This window comes from Lipomyces japonicus (genome assembly GCF_038497905.1).
Source record: "Lipomyces japonicus strain CBS 7319 unplaced genomic scaffold V1514scaffold_1, whole genome shotgun sequence".
NCBI lineage: Eukaryota > Fungi > Ascomycota > Lipomycetes > Lipomycetales > Lipomycetaceae > Lipomyces > Lipomyces japonicus.
This window is the reverse complement of record NW_027117813.1, coordinates 387,546-403,424: the sequence shown is the minus strand read 5'-3', so window position 1 is coordinate 403,424 and position 15,879 is coordinate 387,546. Positions and strand designations below refer to the sequence as shown.

General features: G+C 44.4%; 7 protein-coding genes across 7 annotated transcripts; 4 read left to right on the top strand and 3 right to left on the bottom strand.

Moving 5' to 3' along the window:
- Positions 1-100: 100 nt before the first annotated feature.
- Positions 101-1,323, top strand: V1514DRAFT_323525 (dienelactone hydrolase; the record flags this gene model as incomplete). Its single annotated transcript, XM_066926260.1, has 3 exons — positions 101-349; positions 424-514; positions 601-1,323. Coding segments are annotated over exons 1-3 (710 nt in total), but the record flags the coding sequence as incomplete, so codon positions are not given.
- On the bottom strand, positions 1,156-3,344 carry V1514DRAFT_361312 (Sec1-like protein). The gene is made up of 3 exons (XM_066929702.1): positions 3,090-3,344; positions 2,965-3,029; positions 1,156-2,911 (listed from the first exon to the last, which is right to left on the bottom strand). The coding sequence occupies exons 1-3, from the start codon at positions 3,222-3,224 to the stop codon at positions 1,375-1,377; spliced, it is 1,737 nt and encodes a 578-aa protein (XP_066786203.1). The 5' UTR covers positions 3,225-3,344; the 3' UTR covers positions 1,156-1,374.
- A 26-nt stretch (positions 3,345-3,370) lies between these two features.
- Positions 3,371-5,744, top strand: V1514DRAFT_323523 (uncharacterized protein). The gene is made up of 3 exons (XM_066926259.1): positions 3,371-3,939; positions 4,008-4,113; positions 4,176-5,744. Exons 1-3 carry the CDS (start codon positions 3,506-3,508, stop codon positions 5,598-5,600), a joined length of 1,965 nt encoding a protein of 654 aa, XP_066786202.1. The 5' UTR covers positions 3,371-3,505; the 3' UTR covers positions 5,601-5,744.
- Positions 5,745-6,222: 478 nt separating this feature from the next.
- V1514DRAFT_340158 (uncharacterized protein) lies at positions 6,223-6,752 on the top strand (the record flags this gene model as incomplete). The annotated part of the gene is made up of 2 exons (XM_066929015.1): positions 6,223-6,251; positions 6,302-6,752. 2 exons carry the CDS (start codon positions 6,223-6,225, stop codon positions 6,750-6,752), a joined length of 480 nt encoding a protein of 159 aa, XP_066786201.1.
- A 2,914-nt stretch (positions 6,753-9,666) lies between these two features.
- Positions 9,667-12,370, bottom strand: V1514DRAFT_300684 (biotin-protein ligase). Its single transcript, XM_066925534.1, has 2 exons — positions 12,322-12,370; positions 9,667-12,259 (listed from the first exon to the last, which is right to left on the bottom strand). The coding sequence occupies exons 1-2, from the start codon at positions 12,350-12,352 to the stop codon at positions 10,152-10,154; spliced, it is 2,139 nt and encodes a 712-aa protein (XP_066786200.1). The 5' UTR covers positions 12,353-12,370; the 3' UTR covers positions 9,667-10,151.
- A 155-nt stretch (positions 12,371-12,525) lies between these two features.
- Positions 12,526-13,516, top strand: V1514DRAFT_323517 (uncharacterized protein). The gene is made up of 2 exons (XM_066926258.1): positions 12,526-12,626; positions 12,774-13,516. The coding sequence occupies exons 1-2, from the start codon at positions 12,612-12,614 to the stop codon at positions 13,284-13,286; spliced, it is 528 nt and encodes a 175-aa protein (XP_066786199.1). The 5' UTR covers positions 12,526-12,611; the 3' UTR covers positions 13,287-13,516.
- A 270-nt stretch (positions 13,517-13,786) lies between these two features.
- Positions 13,787-15,802, bottom strand: V1514DRAFT_323513 (S-adenosylmethionine synthetase). Its single transcript, XM_066926257.1, has 6 exons — positions 15,703-15,802; positions 15,637-15,652; positions 15,488-15,562; positions 15,394-15,421; positions 15,104-15,323; positions 13,787-15,044 (listed from the first exon to the last, which is right to left on the bottom strand). Exons 1-6 carry the CDS (start codon positions 15,735-15,737, stop codon positions 14,264-14,266), a joined length of 1,155 nt encoding a protein of 384 aa, XP_066786198.1. The 5' UTR covers positions 15,738-15,802; the 3' UTR covers positions 13,787-14,263.
- Positions 15,803-15,879: the final 77 nt, after the last annotated feature.

The following is a 15,879-nucleotide window of genomic DNA, read 5'->3' as shown; positions in this document are numbered from 1 at the left end:
TTTCAGGGTTGCGCGCTGTCGTCATAAATGGCCAATAAAGAACGACGGTATAAGTGTGCCGTTTCCCCGACACCCCCCCCCCCCCCAATTCTTCTCTCCCTCGTTTTCATACCTACTCCAATTGCTTCAATCTAGCTAAAACTAAAGTCAAATCTAAATCAATTTGAAATGTCTTCTAATCCACCTGGAGCATGCTGCCTTACCGGTGTTAAGCACGGTAAGTTTTAATATTTTTTTTTTTTTTAAAATGTCTTGTTTTGAGCTACAGATTGAATTGGGGTGAGAATGCTAACTTGGTGGTTAACAACAGAGGGTCCCGTGTCTGGTGAAATTATCGACTTCCACGGAGGTAGGTTGAATCTAATTTTTATTAGGGTGCAATGCAATTGTTTCAATTGATGGCATGGCTAACGTGAAGCAAAGTTCAAACCTACGTTTCCGGCGACAAGGCTTCCAAGAAGATCATCTTCATTCTTACCGACATTTTCGGACACATTCTTACTAATGTTCAGTTGTAAGTGGACAGAATTGGATTGGAATTGGATTGGATTGGATTGGATTGGATTGGATTGGATTAGATTGAAAACTAACGTTCCTCAGGGTTGCTGATGACTTTGCCGCTCAGGGTTACTATGTGATCGTGCCCGACTTGTTCAACGGCGACCCCATCCCATGGACCCCGTTCGACAAGCTCGGCGAGGTCGACCTGCCGACCTGGCTCGGCAAGCACTCGCTCGAGGTCACCGAGCCAATCGTGGACAAGGTTTACAATCACATCAAGGAGGACTTTGCGCCCACGTCGATCGGTGCCATCGGTTACTGCTTCGGTGCAAAGTACACGGTCCGGCTGCTCGGTGCCGGCAAGATCCAAGCTGGTGCGATCGCGCATCCTTCTTTTGTGGACGATGCCGAAGTCGAACAAATCAAGTTGCCGTTCCACATCTCCGCTGCCGAGACCGACCCGATTTTCCCCCGCGAAAACAGGTTCAAGACTGAAGAAATCTTGCAAAAGAACGCGGCCCCGTACCAAATCACGGTGTACTCTCACGTGGTTCATGGGTTTGCGGTTCGGGTTGACCCATCGATCCCGCTTCACAAGTACGCCAAGGAGCAAGCCTTCATCTCGCAAGCCGCGTTCTTTAACTTCCACCTTAACTAGGTGTTTTTGAGCCGAAAATCGAAATGAGTTTTAGTTATGTTCTTTTTTTGTATTAATTGGTAGTCATGTGCAATCGAAATCAGTTTAACCACGTTTTGGCATTCTGTGACGAAATTCTTCAATGCGGTTGATAATGATAACTCAATATATATTTTACCCTGAAAATTTGTTGCCCCTGCCACTTTAAACTCCCTCCATTTTTTCTATTTAATAAATTACCATTTGCTAGAAACATACTCCATGTCATCCAAAAATGACTTGCTATTGTGCACTGCCGTGCCACCCAACACGATTCTTAACCCTGGCGTGGACGCATTAATCTGTGCCACCAATTTGGCTTCCTCATACGTGACCCCGCCAACAAAAAACACGATAATGTCGGACGGCCGGTCGCGTGAACTGCCGCCGCCTTCGATAAACGGGTACAGGTTATCCCTCAGCCGGCCTTTGACGATGCTGGCCAACGTTCGTTCCAGCAACGTCACGTGCTGCGTGTACACGTTCTCAACGCCTTGCAATCCCTTAAACCCGGACTGCGCTCTCGAAAACAACGAATCCGTACGGAAAAGGTCTTCTTGCCGTTCGGAAATGCCGGCGTAACGAAGTAACGTGTTCAAGGCATGAACGCGGGCCGGCGCAACCCGGGCCACCGCAAGCGCATCAATTAACAACGGCAGTGCTGAAGGGTTTGAATTGCTGCTGTCGGGATATCCGTATCGTAATCCGTACAGTGCCACCAATCGAATTTTGACATCATCCGGCAGGTTTTGAGTTAAATATTGCCGCAGTTGCCGAAGGTCTTGATTGTGATTGTCACTGCACACCAAGCTTTGTTCCAGCTCTCCAATCTCAAGCAACGTGTCGGTGCTGACTCTTCTTGATAACTCAGATACCAGCGTAACGTGCTTGGTTACGTTGCCGGATAACTTCCTAAACTCGGGATATTCTTCCACGAACCTTTTCATGTCGGCAATGCTATCGATATTCATGTTTGATTTTGTCCGGCTTTGATATTTATCAACATATTCCTTAATCGAAGCACCCAGGTCACCAAAATTCATAAACATGCTGTCCGCATAAAACGGATCTTGATCGGGCGTGAGCACAATCTCTTTCATGTCTACGCGAACGTCGGGCACGCTAGACAGGTCAACCCTGCCATTTCGAATGCCCAGGAATTCATGCACCATGGCTTGATACGTCCATGGAGTTAGTAGCGGCGTTATGGGATCATTTTTGCGATCCAGGATTAACAGCACAGGTGGCGTGTCCATCTGCCGGAATTCAAACAATGACGCGTCTTGTTGAATATTATACAATGTTTCAATGGCCATGCTCTTGGCCAACGCGCTGTTGGCTTCGTATCTAATCAATGGTTTCTTTTTTAACGACAAAAGTGCACTTGTTAATGCTTCAACCGATCGGATAAATGGCCCTGTATTCCATGACTCGGGTGCATCCCCAAATATGCAGTGCTTGGGAGAAAACAGGTTTAGGCCAAACAGTTCCTTGTTTATGACCAGGTAATCTAGAAAAAGTTCCACCACTGATTTGACAACCTCATAGTCATCCGCCTCCGCTATCCTTTCCAACGAACTTTTCTTTATCACGTTGCTAAAATATAATTCATACTCTCCGTAATTTGGATCATGAAGTTCGTTTACCAGTAATTGCACGTTATCACTCGTAGGCCTAACCAGAACCAGGCATTTTAAATGGCGCATGCGCTCCCTGTTTAAATTGTCCAACCGACTTTAAACGTCAGCTTTTACGTGATTAATGAAAGTAAACTTGATACGACGTACTCTATTAAATAAACTTCATTCTGTAGAAGCAAGGATTGCGTTGAAATCATGGAAAGTATTGCTGTCTAACGCGGTTATTATCAAACCAAAAATAATAATAATAATAAAAATAGCTCTAAACATACTGTTTCCTCATCCAGCAGTAAGATCCTCATCTTGCCCGGCGTGGAATCGTATACTGCCGGAGCATTGGCAGAAGCCGACGGCTTCGAATCCAAGATCTTTTGCACATAGGTTTGAGATGCTTTCCAAAGATCCATTGACGGTCAAAACTGGAGTTGACCAGTTTTTTTTTTTTTTAATATCAAGCTAAACCTTTCAGCCAACTGAACTCTTGACCAAGAGGAAGCGATTGAATTGCCGAGATCAATATAATACGGATTGCTGCAAGAGGGAGGTGCCCTAACCCGTAATATTTGGGGATGGACCGCCCGGGACAAAAGAATTGAATCAAATCTGTGCCAGTTCTTAATTTAACAAAACGTTCTTTGTTATTTTCTTTTTCTTTTTTTTTTCTTTTCTTTAATTTCTTCAAGTCAAAATGTCTGAAGCTCCGGCGAAGCGCAGACGGGGCAGGCCTCCGAAAGTTGTATTGCATCAAGCATCGAGCGGCGAAGTCGACAAACGCGAGAACGTTGACGATCAAGATGACGAAGTCGACATTGGGCCTGGTGGCTCAGATGATTCTGCAGATTCTGACGATGATTTTTCTGATGATGATGATGATGATTCTTCCAATTCCGATGATGACGATGAGGTTGAGGAAGAAGAAGAGTTTGATCAAGAAGCCGCCGGACAAGCCAAGTCGGACTCAGCCAAGGGAGACAACGCAAGTCACGTTGCGCAGTTGCACTCTGTGGACGAACCAGGGGCAGACAAGCCAAGGAGACGCAAGCGTGGCAGGCCGCCGACTATCGATAAACCTCACGAGAGCCGAATTAAGGCAATATTGCGCGCTGTTCGACGAGCAAGAACGTGAGTCCAACCCATGTATTTTTTTTTATTTTTTTTTTAAATAAATCATGCCTGACCGCGATCAAAAGTTACGACCGGTACCTTTACTATCCTTTTGAGAGACTGCCAGATGGGAAGCAATATCCTGAGTACTATCGAGAAATTGCACAACCTATTGCTTTGGACATTATTAAGGTAATTATCGGAATATTTTTATTTTATTTTATTTTTTTTGTTGTGTTAAAACAAAATTTTAGAAAAAAATAAAACGCAGGGTGTATTCGAGCGTGGAGGCATACATGGAAGACATGAATTTAATGTTTGAGAACGCAAAGAGGTTTAATGCCGAAGAAAGTCAGATTTACAGGGACACGGTGAAGTTGCAAGAAGTTACAAACAACGTTGCCAGTGAAGAACTTAAACGACCCGATAGCGCGTTTCAAGATCAAGAATCGAATCAAGCGCGAGTTTCACGAATTCCGTTGGACGGGATTGCACATAACGGTGAGGTTTACAAAGTTGGAGATTGGGTTCATATCAGTAACTTGAACGATCCGTCGCGTCCTACGGTTGCTCAGATATTCAGGACATGGCAAGGTTCGGATGGCAGAAAGTGGATAAACGCATGCTGGTATTTCCGGCCAGAACAGACCGTGCATCGAGCTGACAAATTTTTTTATGAGAACGAGGTTGTTAAATCTGGCCAGTATCGGGATCACCTGATCGATGAAGTTTTGGGCAAATGTTTTGTCATGTTTTTCACAAAGTACCAAAGGGGCAGGCCGGTAGGGATTGGTAATCGGACTGTGTACTGTTGTGAAAGTCGTTATAATGAACATGACAAGACGTTTAACAAGATCCGAACTTGGAAGGCATGCATTCCCGATGAAGTGCGATCATTGGATTACGAAATGGATCTGTTTGAGACTCCTCATCCTTTAAAAAAAATTCCTTCTCCGATTAAGCATTTATTACCGGAAAACGCAAAAGAAGATGATCCGATTCCGGAACCAAAGATGGGGGTTGAGAATGCACCGCCCATTGTTGGCGCGGTTTATGTTCGACCGGTTGATCCCAACGCAAGAGATGCGTCGCCGAGTTTGGACTCGCCAACTCCTGCACCTTTAACAGCTCCATCGCCGGCAATTAACTCTCCAAACTTGAGGAACGTGTCCGTGCCCCGGTCATCAATTGAGCGGACGCTAAGCAACTCCGTCAAGCAACCCCGGCCTGACCTCGGCCGGTTGGGCTCGGGCTATTCCACGCCGGGCACGCCGACACCGCCGACAGGGTATAGCTACAATCAAGCATTGACGCCGCATTTGGGACCATCGACTTCAACGTCAGCGCCGTACATGGCACCAGGCCCGCCTCCTCTCACGCGAACCCTGAACGCGGCTTACAATCCGCCACCGCCGCCGAGCACGTTCACGTTACCCGAATACATCACGGACAAGATCCCGCCTGAAACTGCTGAACTTTATCAAAAGGATGAGAACGGCAAGCTGTTGTGGTTCAGCGTGCCGCCGCTTGACATGTTGCACTCGGTCGCGTTGCATGCGAACGCAAAGACCGTCACGGCACATTCGATCAAGTTCTTGGCCAGCCGGCGTGATCTGGCACGAAAGCGAAAGCAACGAGCTGATGAACGTGAACGACTATTTTCCAAAACAGCAGAATAATGGGGACACAGGGATGAATGGATGGATTTTTTTTTTGTTTTTTTGAAAGAAAGAGCCTGAGTATATGTGCGTAATTTGTATTTTTAAAATTTATAATCCTTGTATAATAAATCCGTTTCAATATTTTTTTTCTGTTTAAAAAAATCCGATGAGCAAATGCATGTGTCATTTTTACGTGTGTTTGTTCTATAACTGTAAACTAATACTGCGGAACAAACAAGTATTTTGAAATAAGAACAATGCAACTTAAAACAAATTCAACCAGATAACCCCACTTGTATCTTGCTTAGGTTGGCCAATGTAAACACATGAGCTCGTTCTGTGAATCACGAAAAAAAAAAAAAAAAAAAAAGAAAAAAAAAAATTTTTTGATGGACAACCAAATTTCTTTCCTGGCTTTGCACGCTGGAGCTTAATGCATCGCGTTACTCGATTGGATTGTTGCCCCTTAACATTCACGTTTGTCAAAAAAAAAATGAGAAATGGGAATAAAGACTTGACCAAGTTATTAGGTCCTGCCCGTTCTTAGAATCACAAACAAATAAATGACCACTACGCCTGCCACAGTCGCATACCACAACGCACTGCTGCGTACTCGCGAACACCTCCATCCCTACTTTCGATGGAGATTGGTCTAAATACGACGCTTGGGTAATTAAGATCCGTCGTATTTTTTGCCGCCAGTTACTGGACCTGGGAAGTGGTCCGGGAACAACTTATCACCGCTCTGATCAAGCAAGCCGCCTCGTGGTGGGCTATGTGGGTTCCAGCGATCCCACCATTTATTCCCTGGAGTCTTTTTTCTCTGCTCTCGAAGACGAATTCCTTCTTGCGAATATCGATTTGCATCGCCTCGAGCGCTTACGTGACGTCCGCCTTCGTGGCACATCGCCCGGGGATATTTCGGAGCTCATTACTCGCTTCAACGATTTATCTACTGCTACTGTTGAAAGTGACCGCGGTCTAGTAATGACCTTTATGGGAGCGATATCGCCTCATACACAGCAGTACAACAAGCTGTTTTCCGAGAACCCGGGGACCCTCTCGGAGGCCAAAAACGTCCGCGACTGGCTCACCGGTCGTTCCATGAAGACCCGGACGACCACGCCTTGCTCTTCGACCGTCACTCAAGCAAGATGCCAATCACGCTAATCGCCGCGTTAATTCAGTGGCTGTTTCAGCTGACTCGTCTTTAAACGAGTAAGCACGCGAGTGGATGGAAGTCCTTGCGTGCTACGTTGTATTTCAATAGATACAGTTGCACAATCTTCCCTGTTTACGTTAAACTTAACGGCAACCCATAATCTCCAGTCTTTTGTGGCCCATATTCTCAAAGACGATGGCGCAATTGCGATTGTGCGTCAGCAGAAACATGCGTTTGTTGGTCGCAGCAATTACCGAATTGCCGCCATGCAAACTGATAATAGCGGCGGGTTCTGCAACAGGGATCACTCGCCAACTTGCAGTTCCCTACCATACCTATCAGACTGGTCGTGGCTGAACGTTTCCATCGCGGCCCTTCAAAAACGTGTTCGTTGTTCACTTTGTTGGTGCCAATACAACTCTGATCTGAAACCATTGCTACCGCTGCCTACTTGCTGAATCGCACGCCCTCGCGCATTCTGAAGCACGATACGCCTTATCACCGATGGTCTGGTACTGCTTCACTCTCTGCTCACTTTTGGGATTTTCGGGTGTACGGTGTATCCCCTTGTCCCTCCTGTCCTTCGTAATGGTAAATTGGCCCCAGTCTCTCGTGTTTGTACTATGATTAGCTATGATTCTTCTCACAAAGCTTATCGTCTGTTTGATGGTGTGACCTCTAAAGTCATCGTCTCTTCACAGGTGCGCTTCGATGAAATTGTACCTTCAGGGTTCATCATCCCGGCCTGATTCCTTGTCGGGTGACGAATCCAGAATTACCGCTCTCGCCATTCCCACTTTCTTCCGTCCAGCCGCCTGGCCTCCAGATACAGTGTCACCTCCAGAGACGGTGATGACTTTCCCTCTGATATGTCTTCCATTGCTCTTGACGATAAATCCGTCTGACATGTCCTCGGTTGTTCCTGATGAAGATCCAGAGCTTGCTTTTAATACCCTCTCCCTCGCCCCTGATAAAGATACTATAGATCCTGTGTCCGGATGGCAGGTGGTAAGTCGTCCCTCCAAACGCACTAGTTTACCGACCCCGCCATGATCCCCGACTTTTATTATATCAACAACGTCGTCCTGGATCTCCCTGATCCAGCCGGTAGACCTTGCAATGATACGCTGGCATTGGTCCCTTTCATTTTAGTGAAAGATTATAAAATGATGGAAACATTAATGGCCCTAGTACTATCTGGCGGAGGCTCGATTGCCAATGATGAGGTTATTTCATTATATTGAATGCTAGGAGAACAATAGGCCAGTCAAGCGTTTGAAGCGCACCGTCAATCTTGGAGCTACATGTTGTATGGCTGCTAAAAAGGAAGTGGCCCGAAGTGAGATTCCAACAACGTTTAAACAAAATGCTTTCTGCTCATGATAAAGATCAATGGCTAGATGCATGCCCGTGCTGAAATGGTGGCTCGTGAAAAAAACGGCACCTTAAACTTGTCTTCATACCTGAAGACCGTAAAGCAGTTGGCTCGAAATGGGGGTTCACCATTGAGAGTGATGGTCACCAAAAAGCTCGACTAGTGGCTTAGGCCTTTAGCCAAATGTTCAGCATCGACTACACTGAAACGTTTTCACCTGTTATTAGATATGATTCGATAAAAGTTAAAAGTTCTTGTTGCTCTCGCTGCAAAGCTGAGACCGTCTCTGCACCAGGTGGATGTGACGACTGCGTTTTTGTATGGCGACTTAGAAGAAGACATCGATATGAAAGTTGCTCCAGGATCAAAATATGAAGGAACGGAAAAGGCTTACAAGTTGTTCAAGTCGATTTATGGCCTGAAACAAAGCCCAATGATATGGAATGCAATGATAGATAAAGTCCTCGCCGATAATGGGTTCAGGAAGAGTCATGCTGAGACACATGCATGTACTACAAAAAGTCGGATGCTGGCGCTCCTACCTTGGTTGGACTTTATGCTGATGCCTTGTTAATAGCGACTAAGGATGAAAGAGAAATGACGTCTGTAAAGAATTTGCTGCTTTCAAAATGCAAGATGAAAGACCTTGGGGTTGCGACAAAGTTTTTGGGGATAAAGTTCGCGCACACTCATGAGACAATCAAAATGGACTTAGCAGGACTACATTGAGAAGATGATCGCACATTTTGGGTAAGATCAAGCGGCAGATGCCCCGCCACGCCTGTAGTATCCAATGTGGATCTCTCAATGGATAAGTCTCACAACGGCTAAGTCGGGTCCATGTGATGAGTTCAAGTATCGTTCTTTGATTAGAAAAGATTATGTTTGCTGCAGCCACAGTACATGCAGGCATTGCATATCCCGTGTCGGTGCTATCGAGATGCTTGAGTAATCTCACCCAGAATGCATGGAAAGCTGCCATACAAGTTCTCAAATATATAAGAGCAACATCAAACTTGGAACTGACATATAAGAAGTGAGAAAAAAACGGAGCTGATGACCTACTTAGATAATAATGCCAGCGTTGCCCGAGTTGGTGAAACAGCTGTGACATTGAAAATCAAAGAGGCAGCCTGTGGTCACACTTAGCTCCATCGAGACAAAGTACATCGCTCTAGCGGAAATTACAAAAAAAACGTGACATGATTGATTCAGCATCTGAAGGACCTGTGAGTTCAGATTACAGAGCCCGCTACTATTTTCAAAGACAACCAGTCAGCTTAGCCCAGCATAGCTTGTTTTCATTAACAAACAAAACATATAAATATAATGTATCATTAGCTTAGAGAAAAAGTGCAAAAACTGAACCATTCTGGTAACATATTGTAATACAAAAAATTTGCCATGTTCACGAAAGGGGAAGGCTGTTTGAAGAATATTAATTGACGTTCTCGTTTGCGCTGAGAAGAAAGCGGGTTTGGTGTTTAAGAGGGTTTGGTGTATGCATAAAGTTCATGTTAGGAAGAGAAAGAAGTATAAGTACGAAGTCAAGTTTGAAAGTTGTTTTATATAATTAAGAGAATAATAATAGGATGTTATTGGAAATCTTGCACGATAAAGCGGTTAGATGCCTTACAACAGATTACAAGGGAAATCAGAAAGTTGTCCCTGACGCAAAAGGGGGGACTTCTTCTTGATGCGATCTCAAATCTCGACAAAAAGAAATGCTATGGCAATTCGCAATTCAAACTGCGCGCTTGTCAAATCCAAATTCATAATCTCTGTAAATAAACACAAAAAAATCTTTCGCGAGTGATGTGTTTGAAATATGCCATTGACTCGTAGGCCGCAAAGCTGGGCAACATGGACGTCTTTTTTGTCTTGCTAGATAGAGAGCCATGTTGTCGTCTGGTTGTCGATTTTTTTTGTAAACTTATTCAAATAAGTGTACGTAGTTGGATTATAATTTATCAATTCCAGACTCTTTTTTTGTTGTTGGGGCCAGAGTCAACGTATTTAAAATAATCTATTTTTACAATTCCTTTCGTTTTAATAATCCCTTAAACATGTCAAACGAGTTGCCGTCAGGTTGAAGCGTATAAATCTTATTTGTTGGCCGGTCATCCCAGGACAACTCTTCCACAACAAGCATACCGTAGTCTGTCGATATTCCTTTGATCCTGGCCTTGACGCCGCCCAGCATTTCAAGCCGCACGATGGCACCAGTGTGCAACCACATGGAATAATACAGGTCTTGCAACGCGGCGAAACCTTGATACTTGAAAGCACCGTACAAGCTTTCGAATTCTTGCATGATCTTGGCAAACAAAATTTCAATCTTGTACGGTGCAAGCGCAGGTTGCGAATTTTTCCGCCGCTTAACGTTTAACGCAGCAACCATTGAGTTCAACGAAGTGGTTGGGCTTTCGTTGGCAGTGTTAATGCCGCATCCTACCACGAGCAAGTATTCGTTATCACTGTAATTACTGTTGACCAATACGCCGGCCAACTTCAAATATTTAGGTGGCAAGTCATCGACCAGGTTCCTGCTCTTGTCGTTCACTGCCTGGTCGTATTCGGGATTGAGAGCGTATACATCGTTCGGCCATTTCAAACGAATATCTAACTTGTCATAACCGTCTCCATATGACGTGGCGGCCTTGACAATCGCCATTGCGGCAATATATTGCACAAACACTAAAGGCGCAATAGCCTGGACCGAAGACGGATGACGAATCACGATCGAAAATGCGAGAAGACCAAGGGGCGAAACCCAAACATTTCCGGCTCGGCCGCGTCCAGAAATTTGAATCGAACCAACCGCGGTAGTACCGGTTGGCAGATTCCGCAGAAGCTTCAAGTTTTTGTCCAAAATGGTTGACGTTGACGTTATCACTTCGCTATATAAAATGATCGAACCGAACGTTTGATTGGAAGAAATGGAAGGCCTTAATGTGTTATAGTACAGATTGAGATCAAAATATGGCGTGTCCCGAGATGCAGGAATATGTTTAGTTTCGTGGTCGTATAAAATCACATTTTTGGTAACCTTATTCAAATCCGCTGGTTCTTCATCCCGTTCAGGCAAGTGGTTCCTAATGTCTGAAAGGTTAAATGGAGAGTCGCCGGCTTCCGTAAACGCAAACGTATCATTTTCACCAAATATCTTTAATTCATTACCATCAGCTTGTACCAAGCCTTTATTTGACTTGAGCTTATGCCACAATGACTCAACCAATCCGGTATGAATTCCGGTAGCGTGAATCGGCGTGAGTTCGGGCACAGAATCATCAGTGACGCCGGAATTAACTTTAAGCCCGGCCTTTCTCAAAAGAGCTTTTAAAAAAATTAATCTCTTGTGATTGTCGGTGACGAGCTTTTGCATGAGGTCGCCATAGAACGGAGGCAAATGAGGATCTGATTTGTGAAGTCGCTTGGGTGAAAACTCGGGATGCGGGCCGGTAAGAATAGCACACCCTTGTCCGACTTTGACGTGCACGATCGCGGCATCGCCACCTTCCACTTGCGGGGTTTGATCGTAACGCGCAATAACGGTCACGTTCTTGTCCGCAAGCAAATGGGCATCAACAAACACGCTCCCGCCATTATAATAAGACGCAAACTCAAATTGCGTGCTGTCATCATCGGCCAATGGGTTATTGTCATTATCATTATTATTAATATTCTTGTCAAAATCTTGCAATTCGGGCAGCACATCCCTGTTGACTTTTAGCTTCACTGCTCGGGCGCCGAGTTCTGAATTGTATACGAAGCCAGCATACGCGGTGCCTCTAGAGATTCCAGGAAAAAATGCAAGTTCGCGATCTCCCTTAACAGCTAACGAAGGATTGTCTAGCTCAAATTCAACACGAGAAGCGCCGTAATAACCACCGGCACAGAATCCCAAATAAACACCGCCACGGTTAACGAATGACTTGATCTTGTCGTTGGCGACTCCATTAAGAGCTTTGCAATATGGAATATCAGCACCACCTGGTATGGCAATTAACGATGTGCTTGAACTCCATGGCTCTTTGATTAGCACGTCAGCATCGACCGTATGGACTGAATAATAAGGGGATAGAATGGCTCGCAGGGTCGCAGTGCATTGAGCGACCGATTCTACAGTTGTGCCAGCACCTGAAAATTAAATATATAAGTACAAAGGCTTTAAACGTCCAATTAAAAAAAAATCTACTTGCCAGCATATACAAGTACGTTCAACTTGGACATTGTAGTGGAATTACATTTAGCTTCTGTCAAGGATAAAATAACACCTTGCATATATATTAATGTGAAGTTGAGCCGCCAGTAAATTTACCCGGAAGTACATCACGTGCTGTATGGAATGACTTTATAATGGCGCTGCGGTTCTGGCTCGGGATTGGCGAGAAACTGCGGTGAGAGAAAGCAAATCTTGTTCCCGTCTTCGCGATATTTTGGATTTTTACTTCATATTTTAATCTTTTTGATTTTTATACGTCATCTCACAATGTCATCTGTTGCTGTAAGTATTATTATTTATAATTTATGATGGAAATTGAGAGTTTTGGAAAAATTTTGTTGTGGCTGCTGGCAATTGAACTTGAGTGGCTTGGGGGGGAGGGGTAAAAAAAATACATGAATTCTAACAAGTTTTGCATATTTATTATAGCGCTCTGCTGCTTTGAAGCTCGATTGGGCCAAGGTTGCCACTTCACTTGGCCTTAAGGGAAATACTGCCGCGTCTTTGCAATCATTCCGCAAGCGCAACGAGGACGCTCGCAAGAAGGTTTTCGAATTTGAGTCGCAACCCACGACTGTTGATTTTGCTTATTACCGTTCGGTTTTAAAGAACACTGCTATCGTGGACGAGATTGAGGCCGCGTTTAACAAGTTTACCCCGGTCACGTACGATGTTGCCGAACAGATCAAGGCCATCGAAGGTTTTGAAGTTAAGGCTTTAGAGAACGCCAAGGCCACCGAGACCAAGGTTAACATCGAACTTGCTGACCTGGTCAAGACGCTCGACAACATTGAATCTGCCAGGCCATTTGAAGAACTCACGGTTGATGAAGTCTTGGCTGCCAGACCTGACCTCGAGAAGAAGGTTGGCGAGTTGGTCACCAAGGGTAGATGGGACGTTCCTGGATACTCTGAGAAGTTTGGCAGCTTGGCTGTCATGTAAGGAATTATGGTTATCATGGTTAAGATTGTGCATAAGAAATGATGAGATTTACAATCTTGTTGTACTAAAACAATAAATACAAATGATACACATTTCCAAACCCCATTGATCGTGGGAACAATCAGCAAGAAAAAAATTTATTCCTTGTTTAATCGATATTCTGGTAATGATTAACAAAGAAATGAAACCGCTCTCCGCATAAGTTTTAAAATCATGCGATAATCCAAGAGATATGTGGCGTCTATGTAATCGGCGCAATGTCGCTCACGGATCTTCATCGTCTCGTAGATTGACCTCAGGCGATTTTTTTTTTTTTTTGTTAATTAATCTCCCACGACGCTTGCTCGGTAGCTCCTTACATATGAGCTTTTAGAATACAAGTTAATGAGCAATAAAATTATCGTATGGAATCAGCCTCGTTTTAGAACAATCATCGCAAGCAACTACAATATAAGGAGTTTACATTTCACAATTCTACAAATTGGCAAAAAAAAAAAAAATTTACTGCAATGTTGAATGCCATTATGATCTCTGCTAACCATATAAACAAATCTAAACGCTAGTATAACTCCACTTTTGCTTTCGTTCATAACCGATTATTCCACCCTTTTAAAAAGCGCAAACCAGCACCCTCCGATTAAAAAAATAAAAATAAAAATAAAAATAAGAAAAATTAAACAATGCAAGCTATACCTCACGGCATAATATAACTCCCAATTTTTTTTTTATACCGACGATCTTGATAATCGTCTTCTATATCCATATATAGATATACTACCGTAAAGTTCCATCACAAGCTAGCAAAGTCTAAAAAAAGTTGTTGAAACTTTCGATAAAAAAAAAATAAGTTGACAAGAAACAAAACTGAGAAACAAGCTATTAAAACAAGTTCACAAAACAAAAAATAAAATAATAATTAAATATTGAACAAGAAAATAAAAAACTTAAAAAAGATTAAAAACCCACGTTCAAGCGATTTACAACTTGAGGGTCTTTGGCTTTTCCCAAGAGTTCTCCTGGTTGGTGAAGTGACCATAAGTGGCAGTCTTGAAGTAGATTGGCTTAGCAAGGTCAAGCTCACGAACAATAGCACCAGGACGAAGGTCGAAATTCTTGCGGACAATCTCAACAAGCTCAGAAGAAGAGTACTTGGAAGTTCCGTAAGAGTCAACGAAGATGGAAAGGGGCTCGGCAACACCAATGGCATAAGAAAACTGAACCAAGACACGCTTGGCAAGACCAGCATTGACAAGGGACTTGGCCACCCATCTAGCAGCGTATGCAGCAGATCTGTCGACCTTGGTGTAATCCTTTCCAGAGAAAGCACCACCACCGTGAGCACCCCAACCACCATAGGTGTCAACAATGATCTTGCGACCGGTCAGACCAGCATCACCTTGAGGACCACCAATGATGAAACGTCCAGAAGGCTGGATGTGGTAAACGGTCTTGTCATCAAGATACTTGGCCGGAATAGACTTTTTAATGATCTTCTCGAGGATCTCCTTGCGCAGATCTTCGGTGGAGATGGTATCGGCATGTTGAGTAGACACGACGACAGTGTCGACGCGAAGAGGAATGGTGGCGCCATTTTCGTACTTGTACTCAACCGTGACCTGGGTCTTTGTGTCCGGGCGGAGCCAAGGGAGGGTGCCATCCCGGCGGGCGGCAGCAAGAGCAGCATTGAGCTTGTGAGAAAGAACAACGGTCAAAGGAAGAAGCTCCTCGGTTTCATCAGTGGCATAGCCAAACATGATACTAAAAATACCGTTAGTGTTGGTTCGCAACTTGAACGGGCGCAACGCAATGTAACGTACCCTTGGTCACCAGCTCCAATGTCATCGAAAGAGCGTTCGATATGAACACCCTGAGCAATATCAGGAGATTGCTCCTCAATGGCAACGAGAACGTTGCAGGTCTTGTAGTCAAAACCCTTCTCGGAGTCGTCGTAACCAATCTTCTTGATGGTGTCACGAACGATCTTCTGGTAGTCGAGATTGGCCTTGGTAGTAATCTCACCAAAGACAAGGATCAAACCTAGACGGCGTAAAATTAGACCAAACCTGTCAATTGAATTTTGTCTTGGACATAAAAAAAAATTTCATACCAGTCTTGGCAGCAGTCTCGCAGGCAACCTGAAGCGCACGTGAGTCAAATTAAGAACAAGGAATTAATTAATTGTCAGCAATTGGATTACTCACCTTGGAGTAAGGGTCCTCAGCAAAGCAGGCATCGACAATGGCATCGGAGACCTGGTCACAGATTTTGTCCGGGTGCTAGAAAATGGGTCAGAGATGCGATTGAGAGCATAAAAAGAAGGACGCGGGTGCGAGCGAGAAGCTCAACTTACACCTTCACCGACGGACCTGCGGCACGAGTTAGCACTGAAGACGGAAGCACAACAGACAATACATACTCAGAAGTGAAAAAGAAGTGTTCAGAGGAGCTCATTGTGTATGGGAGTGGGTAATGCAAGCAAAAGATTGAAACCTGATGGCAAAAGGGAGAAGGAAAGAAGAAGAACGACCATGTAGTTATATATATGCTTTACTAAAATTTTTCGCGTGCTGGGCGAACAAACTTAAACCACCCG